The 17,557-nt window shown below is 35.0% G+C and overlaps 2 protein-coding genes across 4 annotated transcripts; both read left to right on the top strand.

Moving 5' to 3' along the window:
• Positions 1-8,691: 8,691 nt before the first annotated feature.
• On the top strand, positions 8,692-11,545 carry LOC131017784 (SUN domain-containing protein 5). 2 transcript variants are annotated; one of them, XM_057946507.1, is made up of 4 exons: positions 8,692-9,155; positions 9,449-10,782; positions 10,863-10,948; positions 11,118-11,545. In XM_057946507.1, exons 1-4 carry the CDS (start codon positions 8,963-8,965, stop codon positions 11,344-11,346), a joined length of 1,842 nt encoding a protein of 613 aa, XP_057802490.1. In that variant the 5' UTR covers positions 8,692-8,962; the 3' UTR covers positions 11,347-11,545. The 2 variants fall into 2 exon arrangements, with proteins under 2 accessions (XP_057802490.1, XP_057802491.1); XM_057946508.1 differs by having other exon boundaries at positions 8,753-9,155; positions 9,518-10,782.
• Positions 11,546-12,649: 1,104 nt separating this feature from the next.
• Positions 12,650-16,566, top strand: LOC131017786 (F-box protein SKIP8). 2 transcript variants are annotated; one of them, XM_057946510.1, is made up of 3 exons: positions 12,650-13,579; positions 15,374-15,570; positions 16,106-16,566. In XM_057946510.1, the coding sequence occupies exons 1-3, from the start codon at positions 13,199-13,201 to the stop codon at positions 16,149-16,151; spliced, it is 624 nt and encodes a 207-aa protein (XP_057802493.1). In that variant the 5' UTR covers positions 12,650-13,198; the 3' UTR covers positions 16,152-16,566. The 2 variants fall into 2 exon arrangements, with proteins under 2 accessions (XP_057802493.1, XP_057802492.1); XM_057946509.1 differs by having other exon boundaries at positions 16,095-16,566.
• The last annotated feature ends 991 nt before the right edge of the window (positions 16,567-17,557 follow it).

The following is a 17,557-nucleotide window of genomic DNA, read 5'->3' as shown; positions in this document are numbered from 1 at the left end:
AGGTGGAAGAATTTATTTTTCACAAAAACTTGCGTACACACGGGTCGTATCCGACCCGAATCTTGGCCCGGATCCGACCCAATTGGACTATCCTACTCGAATATTTAGTGTTAGTGTCATTTATATGTAATGTTGGTGTCATTTGACACGTAGTGTTAGTGTCATTTTTGAAATAGTGTCATTTGTAAAACAAAATAGTGTTAGTGTCATTTCAAGATTGTGTTAGTGTTAGTGCCAGTTCGTGTTAGTGTCATTTCAATAAAAAATGGGTCGGGATAGTCCAACTGAGTTAGGATCCGGGTAGGGTACAACTCGGGTGTACGGTATACCCGGGTGTACAAGAGACCACCTCTTTATTTTTTGGGTAGCTTATAAGCTTCTGAAGTTTATTTTTACAATTTATAAGTTGTCTAGAAATTTATTTTGTGAAACACTTTGAAGGAGTTCTCATAAGCTTGTGAAAATTATTTTTACTATTTATAAGTTGTTTAAAAACTTATTTTGTTAAACACTTTGAAGGAGCATATATAAGTTCTTCAATCGTTTGTAAGTTTGTTTTTTAAAATTAATAAGCTATGCCAAACGCTCTCCGAATATGATTTCTGTTTTTATATCAATCTGTATTCTTTACCATGATATTGTCATGCATGAATATATTAATCTTTCGATTTTGTTGTGGTATTGTATTTTGGCTATTCTTTTTTACTCGAGGCATCTCACTTTAGGGTTAAGAGGTGGTCTTAAGTACACCCGGGTGTACCGTACAATTGGGTTGCACATTCACTTAGACTTTGATCTGTGTCCTTATTTGAACCCATATCCTGACTCAAATCATATAAATAACACTATTTTGGGTACAGGTCAATCCGATTGTACGGTACAACCGTGTGTACCCAAAATTTTGTGTAGGGTTAATTGTCAATTAGTGCATGAACGTTTTCTCATTTTTACAATTTTAAGTTAAAATATTGCAATAATGTCAAAGTCTTTTACTAATTTGTTATAAAAGTGACACCTCAAAATTTTCTTGGTCTCCCAAAATTGAAACAAAATAGTGCAATTGCAATTTGGCTGTGCTACTCGGATGAAGCATATCATATCAAATTTTCGATGACCAAAACAAATTTGGGGTGTTAATTTTTCAACAAAATGAGTGAAAGCTCATGCATTAATCGACAATGAACTCGTTAGATCTTATTTTGTTTGTGGGGATGATCTCACAACCATGCATGTTGTATAAAAATTAGAGTTGTGGACTCAACTATTCGTGAATTATTTGGATCTCGAGCAGGGCCGACTCTGAGGGCGGGCGGGCATGGGCGACGGCCCAGGGCCACAAAATATTGAGGGCTCAATTTTTTAACATATCCAATTAATTATAGGTTTTATGCATACTAAAAAATATCACATAACATAATTTATTGTCAAAAATTCAAAGTTCAATTTAAAATTAATTTCAAATTAATTTGATGATAATTTTGTAACATAATTTTGAGGGCCCAAAATTTTAAATATATCTCATTAATTATAGACTTTATATGTACTAAAAAATATTAGGCAATATAACTTATTGTTAAATTTATACTATTATATTAAAACTTTAAAGTTCAAATCGAAATATAAAATTATGCCGACAATGCCAGTTACTGATTTACTGTTCTAAAAGGAGCTTCTCAAATTTATAATTGTTGAAAACGTATTTGAGATCATCAATGTCCCTAGAGATATTGAATGATTTGACTATATATATATATATATAAAAGCTCAATCACTTTAAAAAATAATAAGTTATGTTTTCCCGCCAAAAATCACCTCACTATTTTTGGAAATATTTTTTTGTTTCTAATTTTTTTTATTAATTTCGACTACTTTAGATAATAATAATAATAATAATAATAATAATAATAATAATAATAATAATAATAATAATAATAATAATAATAATAATTCATACAAAAACATGCTAAAAAATTAATAAATGTAAATCATATTAGAAATTCTATTTTTAAGATATATATATATATATATATATATAATTATTTATCTACAAATTCATATTTTAAGCTAAAGAGTTCTAAAATGAACAAATATAAGTTTAATCTTTGTAATTGCATTAAATTGTTATAATAAAAAATATAAATATAAAAATAATACGTACTATATAGTAAAAATATAAAAAAAAGTAAATTTTAAAATATTATGATCCTTGATTATGGCAAATTTTAAATTTCATCTTTGCTAGATTGTATTTGTTAATTTTATCAAAATACAAATTTTAAAATTAAACTATATATTCATTAAATATATATAAAAAAATATATAGATATAATATATTAACACACTAACACACATAATATATTAGTACTGTGTATATTTCAGTAGAAGTTTTGTATAAGTTATTTTAATATAATGTGTATATATTATATCATCTTTAATTTTGTCATGTATGAACGAAATTAAAATTCAGGGCAAATTTCGGAATGAGCTAAAGTTTATGTATTTATATTGCAACTTTATATAGTTGAAAAAAATAACAAAATTCACAAATAGTTTGTGGATTTATAGTCAGTTAACGCTTCAAAAAAATATATTATGAAATGCAAATCAGTAAAAAGTAAAAGATCAAAAAACTTTCAAAACTAGTAGTAGAAAATTTGAAAGAAAAATATCTATATATTTTGGTGCAAACTTTTTAAATAGATAACAATAATCACTAGTTAAAAAGGTTTTATCAAGATCTTGATCATTCATTTTACAATAAATCTATGCAGCCACATTGTGGCCACCCACATTCTAGTTTAAGTTATTGTAGAATTAAGTTATTTTATTGTATTCTCTATATTGTAGTTATTTTTTTGTTTTTGTTTTTTTGCATTTTTTATTTTTAATTTATTTTTTATAAAAATAAAAAAGTTGAAAAAATTATAAAAAAATAACTAAAATGTAGAGAATACAATAAAATAACTAAATCCTATTTTTATTAAAAAAAATAAATTAAATAAATTCAAATTTTCTCTATTAAATTAGAATGTGGGTGGCCACAATGTGGCTATTTAGCATCACTCTTCATTTTATGCAATTGATTTTTAAATGGGGACAGGTTTTGAATTTCAAAATTTAGACTGTATTAAATTTGGACAAACATTGAAGTTGGTGTATTTTATTGGAATATTCTAAATTCGCGTTAAATTTAGATTTTGATGAAAATTGGTGTATTGTCATGCAAATAACCCAATTATATTTTATTGGTTTAGTTGTGAATAACATAAAATATTAACCTTCTGATGAAAGCTGCAACAACACAATGAATTTCAACAAAAAGAAGCAAGAAATCTTGGCAGTGAGCTGTACAAAATGAAAAAAAAAAAAAAAAAAAATCAAGAAATTGTTCATCATCTCCATTAGGCGGTCTTCAAACTCGTGCAGCTTCAATTTGATCTTGATGTAGAAAAGGAACAAAGATAGTAAATTGCGACTTCTTCTAAACTTTTTCGAATCTGAAAGTCCTATCCCCTTCAATTTGTTTCCGTGTTCATTGGGGAAGTGTAGCGCCTTTCTCTTCCAACTTTTTACCCAAAATAGAGAGCGCCTTTCTCTTCCAACTTTTTTACGCAGAATAGAGCCCTTTAATTAATATTATAAATTTATTTATATTAATCTTTTCTAAAGAATATCATATTTTTTTAATTCTATAGCGATCCAACCATTAATCAATAATGATTTTTTAAAAAAATATTTTTTGAGACATATCACTTATTGTAACAAAATTTATTTATAAATTTAAACATGTTCGAGTATTTAGTGGGCAATATTATATAAGTTTGAAATAAAAATACGTAATAAAATCAGTTTTTAATTAAGTTTGTAACATATAATGGTATATATATGTATATAGTTTTTAAGCATTTAAATCAAAAAAATTAAGAATAACAAAATACAAATTAAGAATAACAAAATTAAGAATAACTCTTTGATTTATATATATATATATATATATATATTATACATTATACATTAGATCATTAAGAATAACAAAATACAAATGATTTTTTTTACGCCTTTAACCCGATTAGCCGATGGACTAGCCCGAAACCCGAATGTTTAGGGTTAGGGTTGAAAATTTATAACCTGACAAAATCCTCAACCCGATTAGCCCGCACCCGATTAACCCGAAATTCGGTGGGCTGGCCCGATTGACATCCCTAGCTATAATTATTAATAAACGTTTCGAACTAACTTAATTTATTATACAAAAAATAATTAATACATTTATATTATCGTGAATACAATAATTTATTTTTAAAGGAAATAACTAACATTGTAATGATAAATATACATTTTGAAAGCTCGTTTGAGCTCGATTAAGCTCGTAAGCTTTGAAGTATTTTGGTAAATAAAGCTCGGGAATTGGTTCAATGACAAACAAACCAAGTTTAAGAGCAAAGGGGTGAGCAAATTCAAACTAGAATAGCCAATTTTTTTCAAATCGAACCGTAATTTGCATTTTGATTTAGTTTTTTCATCTCAAACGGTGCAATTCATTTGTAAACTAAATTTTTTTGATTTGGTTTACAGTGAAAAATATTTTAAAAAATAGAAATTTAAATATTACTATTAGAGTTTACTAGTTTTGAAATATATTTATTCCTCATCTTAATCTTAATGTTGTATAAAGTGATGCACAAATTAGATATCTAGTGAAACGAGAGGCCATGTCAAAATAAAATAAATTGGATTAAAATGTGACAGCTCCCAAAGGTTTGTGTAGCTATTTCTATGACTAACACAATTTTTTTTTTAAAAAAGGATCAAAGTCACTTTATATCCCATCGTTTTAGCGAATTCTAAAAAATGTTCCAATCTAATGATAATATCAAAACGATATTCAACCTATCAAAAAAATATTGTTTGTGTCCTATTAAAATTTTTCGGACACCAAAAAGCCTACATTGCTTATCTACTTGGATTATTTATCCACCTGTCATCCCTTCTCTCTCTTCTCTCACTCCCACCTTTCCACCCCCCATCTCTCTCTTCTCTCACTCCTTCTATCACACACCGACACACACACGCATGCACAACGAGCAGTTGCAACAATTATGGTTAAAGCCACTCCGCCGCCGACTCCTCTTGATGGAGCAGCGCCGGGTGGATTAAAGATGTATACCCAGCGCCGCTTTAAGAAGGCAGCAGCATAGCAGAACGCAGGAGTTCTATGATTTCTTTTAATTATTCAGTTTTTATTTAGTTTTGGGCTGTACGGGCTTTATGTCTTATGCATGGGCCTTAGTAGGAATTAAGTATTTATTTGCTTACTTCTCAGTAAATTAGGGTATCCAGATATTATTGTAGTTAGCGTTTGACGCTGTGACAGAGATTAATCTCTGCGGCCTCTTTTGAGGATTATCATTCAATTCAGTTCTTATTCTCATACTTCTGTCTTCACTCTATCAATTTGGTGCGGTGAGCGTGGAATTCTATGGCGACGAATAAGGAATGGATTGAACAGGTAGAGAAGACGGTAGAGGAAGTGCAGGCGGCAGTTGGTGGATTGGAGAATTCGATGGCGACTATGCAGAAAACCCTAGCCGCTATTTTGTCTAAACTATCAGACAAGGAAACTTCAAGCAACTCGGATAGTAACGGGGAATCGGGTAAGCAGCCTAGGATAGATGGAGGAACTTCAGACACAACATCACCATGGATGGATCTACCGTTGTTTGATGGGACGAACCCCATAACGTGGCTAGCACAGGCGGAATAATATTTTCTAGTGCAACACGTTCCAACAGAACAAAAAGTGCAATTGGCGCTCATCGCCATGTCAGGACGCTCGATATTTTGGGCGCAGTGGGTATTGCGTCGCTCCGAAACTATACCATGGAATCAGTTTACACAGGAATTAATAAAGAGTTTTGGCGACAGCTCGACTATTAATGCCTATGAGGCCATGCATGTAACGTTTCAGACGGGGTCATTGGAAGATTACTTAGCCTTATTTGAGGAGCGAATTGCCCAACTGCCACCTCTGCCCCCTGAGCAACAGTTGGGCATGTTCCTTGGCGGCTTGAATCAATCCATCAGAGATCGCATCCCAAGCTTGGAGATGACTGACGTGTTTGCTGGCATTAGAGCGGCACGCATGATTGCACGATCACAAAGTACTTCCACCGACACCATCAAAGTCCACATTCACTACAGGGACATCCACGCGATCAGTTTCGCCCTACCACAACCCATCAGCGACTTGGAGTCAGTCACAACAATCTGGAAACTGACCCCAATTCTCTTCGTTAGCCTCATCTGGTCCACGGGGAAGCCGAAACTCGTGACTCAGTCCGGAACAACAGAAAGAATATATAGCTAAAGAAAAGTACTTTAAATGTGGGAAACGCTACAGCCCCACGCACAGGTGTGCGACCAAATCACTCATGGTGATTTTGGAAGCGGAAGAGAATGACATGGAAAAGACGGGAGTCGATATGGAGCAGCAAGAAAGTGAGGAAGACGAAGGTAGGGGTACTCGGGCAGAATTGCAACAACTACAGCTTTTCAAATTATCGTCCAATGGGTTTGGTGGAGCCCAAACACTGGAGTTGTTTAGTAAAGTGGGAGAACGACGACTGCTAACAATGGTGGATAGTGGCGCTAGCCATTTTTTATTGCAGAACATGTTGCCCAAAATTTGAAACTAAAGGTGGAATATACCACAACTTTTTCTGTAGTTCTCGGGGATGGCACGACTGTGCGCAGTCGCGGAGTTTGTAATGCAATACCTTTCCTCATCTCTGATCAAATATTTCATATTACTTGCTACGTCTTTGCTCTCCGCAGTGTTGATGTTATATTGGGAGTTTCATGACTAGCTCAACTGGGAGATGTGACAACCAATTGGGCTAGGCTCACTATGGAATTCGAGGTTGCTGGCAAGAAAGTGTGCATACGTGATGATCCATCACTGACCCGTAAAGCTTATGTTCACACTGAACTTAGTTCTTTTGAGCCAGAAGACGAGGCTTGGTTAGGGGCTATGGATGGGCCAAACTTGATGTGTGCTAAGCATGGCGGGTCGCGAACCACTCAGGTGCAAGCGGACGTGGAACAACTGCTCTACCCGACGAACTACTCGCAATTGTTTCCCGATTTGTTCCGAGCGGTGTGTTGGAGTGTCATTCTGTGGTTTGCGATGGCATTACACTGGAGCAAGCCCTTATCCAGTAGTTGGGTGGATGTGGCAGAATTGTGGGGATAATTTTCCGACTTCAGCCTTGAGGACAAGGCTGCTTCGTCGCCGGGAGCAATTGATGGAGCAGCGCCGAGTGGATTAAAGATGTATACCCGGCGCCGCTTTAAGAAGGCAGCAGCATAGCAGAACGCAGGAGTTCTATGATTTCTTTTAATTATTCAGTTTTTATTTAGTTTTGGGTTGTATGGGCTTTATGTCTTATGCATGGGCCTTAGTAGGAATTAAGTATTTATTTGCCTACTTCTCAGTAAATTAGGGTATCCAGATATTATTGTAGTTAGCGTCTGACGATGTGATAGAGATTAATCTCTGCGGCATCTTTTGAGGATTATCATTCAATTTAGTTCTTATTCTCATACTTCCATCTTCACTCTATCACCTCTCACCGGAGGACTCGCAGCGAGTAGCTGCCACCGCCGGGCCGCCTGTCCAGGTAACCCTAGCTCTCTCTCTCTCTCTCTCTCATTTTTCTTTTTCTTTTTTCTCATCCCTCTTTCAAAACAATTTGAAAAATTCTCTCTTCTTGTTCTTTTTGATTTGTCTCGAATTTGTGGATAAAGAATTGGAAAATGAAACAAAATAATGAAATCTTCTCTAACTTTAATCACTAATTCCTTGGATTTGCTGAAATTTGTGGAGAAGTGTGGTGGAATTAAGAGGGAATCTATTGGTTAAAATAGTGGAAAATGAGTAGAGAGGCAAGCGAGGAACTTCTCATTGGTTCCAGAGGCGACGACGATTTTCAGAGAGAACAAATGAGAAGGCGAATGTGAGATGCGATGTCGTCGGAATTTCAGAACTCCATTGACAGCGGCAACAAGTCCTGATGAAGAAGAGCTATGGCTCGGGTGACGAAGAAGATGCAATGGCTCGGGTTTGTAGGGGGAAACCACCTTAGCTTTTAGGAAGAGGGTAAAGGCGAGAAGAGAAAGAGTCGCGCAAGGTAACGGTCGGTGGCCTCGCCGTATTTCATGAAGGTGCGGCGAAATTGGTGGAGTGCACGGCGGCGGCGCAGTCACAGCATAATAATTTTTTTGCATATTAAAACAATTGTTCCAAATGGATAAATAATTCCAGGTAGATAAGCCATGTAGGCTCTCCGGTAGTCCACATCAATTTTTGGTCTCCGGAAAATTTTAATAGGACACAAACAATATTTTTTTGGTAGGTTGTGTATCGTTTTGATATTATCGTTAGGTTGAGACATTTTTGAGAATTCGCTAAAATGATGAAATAGAAAGTGATCTTTGCCCAAAAAAAATGTGTAAGATCATATTGTTTTTAGTGTAAAATTATTATAAAAAATAAAAAAGCATCATTTTAATTGGAACGATTCAAAAAAGAATACGCATCATTTAAATTGGAATGGAACAAAGGTAGTAAAAGAAAAAGACAAAATTGAATATTGTAGGGCAATATATGATTCCAAAATGAAGATACGATTTGAGACAGAGGCGCACGTGGAAGGCCCAAATAAGCAGTTTCCGCTACTTATTGGGAATATATGAATACTCATCAAACAAACTAAACAAACCATTATTAACTAACTAATTCAATCCAAACTGAAAAACAAAACCAAAAAAAATCATTCAATTTTTCGAGAATTGCAGTCTCGATTATTGCGTTGTTGTTGTTGAAGATTCGGTCATTGCTGCCGATTGTGCATTGCGAGCTTCACTGAGGGGGTTAGAGAGAGAGAGAGAAAAACAATGAGAGATGAAGAAGCCTCGCAGCGTTGAGCCGACGAAACTCAATCACAAATCCTCAAGAAATAGGGCTCACAAACTCGATTGCGACAAGAAAGCTGCCAAGAAAAGCTTCTACGACCTCTCCATTCCCCTCTTCTTCTCCTTCTGGTGTGGCGTTGTGTTGTTTCATGCTAAATTTGGCATCACTCGTGGAAATGAAGGTATGCCCTGTTCTCCCCCCCCCCCCCCCTTGTTATTTTCTAGTTGGGGGTTGCATTACTGGGTGTTTTGATAATCGTAATCTGTTTCTGGATTGAGTATTTAATGCGGGTATTTATTCTTCGTAATCTGTTATTGGATTGAAATTGACTGCGGAATTGAGGAGTGGAGGAATTTTGTTGATTAGGGTTAGTCTGCGTGGTAATTGGGGAATGAGAAGGTGGTTAATTATTTTTGGTAAATTGCAATTAATTGCAGCAGTTAATAGCTTCAAATGAATATGGATAATTTTCAGGTGATTTGCTTGCGTGTGGGGGCGAGTGTCTCGATGAGAAGTTGCGTAACAATACTGTTCATGTTTCAGAAAATGGATATGAGAGTCTCCCTAACCCTAATGGAGTGGTGATGGAGCAAGATGTGTCTGTGATTGTTGAGGATTTCTCCATTCGTGATGTCCATCCAAATGTGGAAGACTTGATCAGTGGTACTGGTGAGTTAGAGGAGCTCTTGTCGATTATGCTAGGCTATGATTCGTTTACGTGCCAAATGGAGCCACACGAAGAAGTTGGGAAAAGTGAGCCACAAGCACAGAATGGGAGGATTCACTTGACTTACCCCAATCTTGATGAGTTCAAGTACATTTCCTCCAAAGGGAAGAGTGGTTCGCCTCGCCAGCTTGTGAACATCACCCACCGCCTTGAGCCCGATGGGACGCCCTACAACTACGCCTCAGCTTCAAAGGGTGCAAAAGTGGTTGCTCATAATAAGGAAGCCAAGGGAGCCAGCAACATACTGGATAAGGACGACGATAAGTATCTGAGGAACCCCTGCTCAGTCGGGGGAAAGTTTTTCATCATTGAGCTCGCTGATGAAACTCTGATTGATGCTGTCAAAATAGCGAATTTTGAGCATCACTCCTCTAATTTCAAAGATATCGAGCTCTATGGGAGCTTGGTGTACCCGACTGAGGCGTGGGATACGTTGGGGTCCTTTGTTGCTGCAAACTCCAAGCATGTCCAGTGTTTTAAGCTGCCTGAACCAAAATGGGTTCGTTATTTGAAAGTGAATTTGCTGAGCCATTACGGCTATGATTTCTACTGCACGCTAAGTGTCGTGGAGGTTTTTGGAGTTGATGCTATTGAACAGATGCTTGAAGATCTTATTATACCTTCTGGGGATTCTTCTGCTAATGGATTGCCAAATCCCAATTCGACCGCACTGCCTTCAGCACCAGAACTGAGCTCCAACAGCTCTGCAAACGGTGATGTTGCTCGTCCTGTCGTGGAACCTGTCAGTAGGAAGGGGGTGGGAAGTGTCGATGAGGGGAAAAATCTCACTCTGGATATTCCGAAGAAACCGGTTTCTGCAAGTGGTTCGGCTGATCTCTTGCAGAAGGTCAGGCAGCTTCCTAATAGCAGATTGCACGCTGATGCTGCCCTCAAGGTCGTGTTACAGAAGGTGAGATCACTCGAGCTGAACCTGTCGGTGCTGGAGGAGTACATCAAAGAACTTAACAGAAGACGGGTAGATTATTTGCCCGAGCTCGACAAAGAGCTGAATAAGTTCTCTACTCTTCTGGAGAGGACAAAGTTGGAGATGAAAAATCTCTTGGAGTGGAAGGAGATAATGGTATGATTTTACACCTGCTGACATTGTTGAGGGAACTAACTGTGCGCCTTTGTTTATTCTCATACTTCTCTTTTGCTCAGGAAAGAGGAATTCTCGAGCTGGAGTCGTGGAGAACTGTCGTCTCAACGCAAATGGAAATCTTGGTCAATCAAAACAGCATGCTGAGGTTTGTTTCTCACAATCTTGAATAATTCTGAAGGGGCGTTTACGTTTGAGGATAATGTAGGTTAATCCATTGTATGATAATTTCTATCATTTGAGCTCGAATCATGTATCTTATCATTCACTCAAGTAAACGCCCCCTAAATGTTTGAGATTCTCCGTTTTTTTGACAGATTGGAGGTTGAGAAGGTTGTGCAAGATCAAGTGAGTTTGGAGAACAAAGGGCTGGCCATTTTCTCGGTGAGCTTTTGTTTCGCCAGCGTTGCTGTTGTCAAGATGATTCTCGAGAGGGTAGCGAAGCAGTTTCGCGCCCCAGCGTCTGGTGCAGCGTCGAATGGAGGTTGGATTTTAGTTCTCATCTTCTGTAGTATGACAATGCTTATTCCTCTACTCTACGGTTAGTTTTCCTCAATTTTGTGTCTCACTCTCTTCGCTTGAGCTCTCTCCATTACTCTACTCTACGGTTAGTTTTCGCCTAATTGTAATGGTTTATTGCTTTGCATATATATATACAAATCAAAGAGTTTGCAATTTCATATTAGGTTTTTTTTACTGTTGTGAATTCCTAACCTTAATATATCATGCCTTTCTTCGATTTTCATGTTGAATTTTGTATTTAACTATCAATGCAAATAGTCAGGTAAAGTAATGAATTGGGAAAATGTTATGTTAAGTATTTGTTGTGGTTATGATATTGGTTAGTGTTACGTTTGCAGATGTATGTTATTATATAATAATTGTGATAAACAATATACTTTATTTTGGCATGTAGATGTAGGTATTGAATATGCACACGATTTTGTCATGAATCAATATATTATCGCCATTCAATCTAATATAAAGATTTGGACAACTAAATTTAATCGGTAAGACAATCCCAATCAAATATATCTATTTAATATAGATATACTAAAAAGTTAATATTTCAATTTGAAATAAATTTTAAATTAATTTACAAATTGAGTGGTAATTTTGTAATTATAATAAATTAAAGGTTTATTTGTAAATTATATGTTTTCTTTTTATTTTACTATTTATTTCTTATCTAAAATTATGACATTCGGATAATTATAAAATATTTGATATGCATATCAAATAAAGATATCGATAACACAACTATAATTTGATACTATATTTTATGTAAATATTTATTTAAAATATAAAAATTATATTGATTTAAAGATAAAATTTAAGAAAATTCTCTCTCGTCAATACTCTTTTTGAATAAATATATCATTTGATTTTTTTTCTAATTTTTTTCTTTTAACTTATTTTATTTTCTTAATTTTTTTTTTACTTTTTCATAATATTAGCTTTTATTATTGTATTTTTTTATACTCAACTCAAATATATTTAGTTAAAATCATAATTTTATTACACTTATAATTTTTTTTACGATAACTAAATTAATTATAATTTTATATATATAAAAAATATAAAAATATTTCTCGTACATTGCACGTGATATAAATATTAAAATGTTCAAAGTCAAGGTCGCTTCGGTTGGGGAATTTCGAAAAATAAAATACCAACATGATTCAAAATCCAACAGTTTACTAATATATCTTTGAAATAAAAATTATTCATACTCGGTTAAAAGAGAGCTGTATTAATAAGTTCTTATATTTTTTTATAGAGGAGATGTAGTAATAAGTCAACTAGTGGAATATTGCAATTTCGAATTTATTTATGTAACGAAGAAATGTTACAGCTCTGCACTAAAAAAAAGGGAAATGGTAACTGCAATATTGAAGAATTACTATTCAACCCGCAAGACAATTTATATATTAGACTATAATAATAATAATAATAATAATAATAATAGAGGTGTGTTTTGTTTGTTTAGTTGCGAAATTACGAAAATAGGCATGAATTGGCGTCGTATTTGCGTTGAGGCTTAGGCTCGATTTGCTCCAGTTTCCCACCTCACCTAGAAAATGGATTCAGTTCCAAAACCATCAATATTTTCTCTCTCCTAAGCTCTTCAATCTCTCTCTCTCTCTATGCACGCACCCTTGATTAGGGTTTGAGGACAAAGTGCTACCCACACTCGCATAAGGGGAAAGATAAAAGGCGCTTAAAATTGTACCCCACCTGAAAAGGAAATTACATGCAAAACCACATTTTTGTCTGCTTGAATACAAGGTAAAAAAACTTAGGGTTTTTCAACAATTGGGTTGTTTTGCTCTTTTGCCCCTTTCATGAATTGCAAGAATTTCGGCAATCGATGTTACTGCAATTTCATGGTATATGAATGGATTTTGCGGTTTTTGCGGCCGATTATCCCTCGTTTCTGGTAGCCCTAGCAGCAACTATTTTCTGTTTGATTCTCGCGAGCGCTGTGATTTTCCGGAGACTCAAGTTCGGACTGAGCCGTTCCGATTGCGCGAGCACGACTGAGGGGAGGGGAATTGGCGCTGGGGAAATGACTGCGCGGCTGACTGAGAATGGTGGGGAGAAGGCGGCGGTAGAGAGGCAGTCGGGGGCGTCGATGATGGAGCAGCTGGTGCCTGAGATCACCACGCATGCCCTGAGTTACTTGGATTATCCGAGCCTCTGCCGCCTCTCCATGACGAATTCGCTCATGCGGAAAGCTGCCAATGATGACAATGCGTGGAAGGCGCTCTACCATAAGGTTAGATTTCTTTTTCTGAATTTTTGAGTGGTGAATGTAGCCTTTAATTTGTTTCGGATTGTGAATTGCTCCTTGTTGTTTAAATTGATTAGATGTGAGGGCTAGCTGGTTTAATTGTTGGAAATGGAAATTAAGGGTATGAGAAATCAGAGTTCGAGATTTGACTGTTCGTTGATGTTATATAGGACCTTAAAGTGCTTTAAAGCGAAAAGGCTTTGGCGCCTCGGGCAACTATTTTAGGCAGTGGTGATATATGGCTGCTTAGGAAGCAAATGATGTGTCAGAAATCATATCGGTTTTTGGATCATGATGCTTGTGAATATCTCTGCAATTCAACTGTTTCATTGAGATTAATGGAATTTAGTTATGATAGATGCACCATGTAATTTATCAACTAAAAGCAGAGGAGTTATTGTATTTTCATTTTTATTTTTATTTCTTGCAAATTGGGAAGAGTATTATTAGACATGGAAAAGTAATTATGTGAATTGTCTGGGATGTACAACTTTGTTGTCATGTGGTCAAATGAAATTAGCAAGAAGTTGGTTGCTCTTGATCTGCTTCCCCTGCGTGTGTGTGACTGTGTAGATAATTGTTTCTCAAGTTTTTTTTTTCTTTTTCCCCTCAAATTTATGTTTTCTTTTCTCAAGCAGTTGCATTTGTATTGTTTATATGTGCTATTATTGCAGTCTTAAATTTCTTATGGACTGAAGCAAAGGTTCATCTAATGTGATGATCCTAATATAGTTGTTAAAGGAGTGTTGTCTTGCATGGTAATGAGGCTAACATATTGGAGCTGAAGGGTAACTAAGTTCATTTAATTGTTATTTTTAAGAGGGTAATGCACTAAAATATCATTTTGGCTGCCAACATTTTCCTATCGGTAACTATACATGACTTAAGAATTTCTTGGTCCAATTAATAGAGGAAGGATGACCACCAGTTGTCAACTTCCATTGTGGAAGTTCCTTATTCTTGCTTTATCTTATAGTAAAATCTCATTCTAAAATGGCTATACTTGCTTGTTTGAGTTTTTTACGAGCTTATGTTACTTCTCCTGGTGGAGACCAGAGGTTTTGTTCATATATATCCTGCCATCTGAGAAATGGAAAAGGGGTATTTCCCTTGCCAAAGACCAATTCTATAGTCTAGTACACCCCCGCTCTGTTTCTCTCTGCATTCTGCAATAGTGCAATTAATGCAACACATACAAGCTTCCCTGTTTTAACTGTCAATACTGGCATACTCTCTTTGTCACCATTTAAAAAGAGAAAAGAAAGCCTACTGGCATATTGTATGCTGTATCTCAGAGAGTGGAGTCGCCAATTTAATATCTCAAAAGTAGAAATTATTCTGTCTTCGTCACCTTCGACTTTTGAATCATTACTGATTGGGAAAATTCATTGGCTGAGTTCAAAATTTGTGACCTTTGTTGTTTATCACTGTTTGTGGTTTATGATTGCTAACAATAGGTTGTTTGATTATTTGTGACTTTTGTTGTATGCTTTGACTTTAGGTGTTATCAATTCTTTCTTGTTTTTCTTTTCATGGATAAGTTCTGAGGTTTAAGGTCGTTTCTCCACTGATACATAAATAATTCTCCACATATGGTAAATAGTTTCCACTTCCATTTAGATAACATGATTTGCTTAATGTTTTCCCCCATGAATTTCCTTTTCTGCGCATGTATGTATCAAGTGAATTTGTTTCGTACTTCTTCAGTCATTCATGTCATGTTTCAAATAGTCTATTCTGCTAATTATGTTGCTTTTAATTTCCCCCCTTTTCTAATAGGATTTCACGTTGGAGCAAGACAATGTAACCCCATCTAATGGGTGGAAAGCTTATTACGCTGCTACAAGAGCTGTTGTTACTGTAAATGCTGAATTTTTTAGGATTATCAGGGAAAGAATGCTTCAAGCTATGCGTCAGTTTTGGCTTCATGCTGATTATGTGAAGTGTTTTCATGCAACTGGGGAGTCATTTAGTGGGTATGCTGCTTTCGACAAAGTTTATTATTTTATGCTTGCTCATCATTTATTGTTTATAAGAGGTGATATTTAAATGAGGCTCTTCAATTTTCTTCATTAGATTGTGCAATAAAAAAGCATGCCAATGTCTTAATCAGCTTACTCACTTGTGCTGGACTTGATATTATTGGATCCCCAACCTTTAGTTTTTCAATTTAAGACTTGATCTCTGAAATTGCTATCATGGACAGACTTGTGTTTGGTACATTAGGTATCAAAGTCATGAGGTTAAATTTGAATCCTGAGCTCCACTCATTCGTTAATTAGATTTGTGATGAAACATGTTATTTGCATTTCATCATGCCTAGTTTCACCATCATGGTTAAATCCTTTGCACGAATACAAAATACTAAACGTTTGTTAATGAGATCTGTGATGAAACATGTTATTTGCATTTCACCATGCCTAGTTTCGCCATCGTGGTTATATTCTTTGTACGAATACAGAATACATGAGCTTAACATGTTGGTTGACTCTGTCTCTAGTTACAATGCAGTGATGGGGAGCTGGCAGCTAGCATTTACCTGGGAGAATGTGGCTGATTTCCAGATACGAGATGTGAGGGTTCGTGTAACGTCAAGTATGGCTTGGGTCACGATGAAAGCTTACCTTGACATCGGAGCTGGTCCGTTCAATGTGACGAATGTATACGAGTTGCATGACGGGAGATGGTACATGGTGCACCATCACTGCTCGGCGTTGCTGATGCACGGCGGAGGAGGCCAACAACTTGTGCATGTGTAAAGGAAGGTAGATTGGTAGACGATGAGAATCAATTCATGTTGATGATGATGATGAAGCAGATTCATCATAGTTGAGAAAAAAAAGATGTATTTGGGGGAATTTTATTCATGTGCTTGCTTTTTTTTCTTCCCCACCTTTGAATTCTTGGTGCCTTAGTTTTATTGGCTAATTTTATGGCAAAATACTTGCACAGAGCAAAGTTTTTCTTCTTTATTAGGTTGATTTAATCAGAGTCAGATTTATTTAGCCAGTGTGAGCTCAAGAAATTATGAATCTGGAAACATGGATTAAAACCTAGTACTCGGTTCTTTACATGAAAAAGGAACAATTTCTCTCTCTCTTGATTCGGAAGTTTAATTATGACGTTGAAGCTACCAATAATTCTTGTATGGTTTTCTTGTGACAAATTAAGTGATCAAGCTCATACGAAATTGTGTAATCCTCTTTTAAGATTTTATAAGATATTAGTATTACTCTCAAATTGTGTAATCCTCTTTTAAGATTTTATAAGATATTAGTATTATTCTCGTGCAATACACGTCGATACTTAACTAAAATAAGAAAGAAATTTTTTTTATATATATAATATTATATTTAGAAAATATAGATTACTTAACTAAAATAATAAAAAATATATATTTTTTATAATATTATATTTAGAAAATAAAATTCTATAAGTTACTTATATTATTATATAAAATAACTCTAATAAAGATAGTATATAAAGATGAAGTTGTTTCATTTTATTAGATAATATCGTTAAAATGAAGATCAAACTCTTTTGAAACTTTTAATTACTTTTTACTAATTTGTAGTATTTCATAACATATTTTTTTGAGACGTTAATTGACTGTAAATCTATAAACTATTAGTGAATTTTTGATATTTTTTCTACTATATAAAGTATAAATACATAAACTTTAGCTCATTCTGAAAATTTGTCCTGAATTTTAATTTCGTTCAAATCTATATTTAAGATGATATAATATATACACATTATATTAAAATAATTTATATATAAATATATACATTACTAAAATATATACATATGTATACATATGGAGTGGATAATGAGGGCCACGTGGCGCATTAGGACCGCGCCACGTGGCAGCAGCCACCCAAGGCCTTCCAGAGCCTTCAAAGGTCAAAAACACATAGGGTAAAATAGTCATTTAAAAAATTATTTATTTTTTTTAATTTTTTT

This window comes from Salvia miltiorrhiza, chromosome 3 (genome assembly GCF_028751815.1).
Source record: "Salvia miltiorrhiza cultivar Shanhuang (shh) chromosome 3, IMPLAD_Smil_shh, whole genome shotgun sequence".
In the NCBI taxonomy this organism is placed as follows: Eukaryota; Viridiplantae; Streptophyta; class Magnoliopsida; order Lamiales; family Lamiaceae; genus Salvia; species Salvia miltiorrhiza.
The sequence above is the reverse complement of the archived record's forward strand: the minus strand, read 5'-3'. Positions and strand labels throughout refer to the sequence as shown.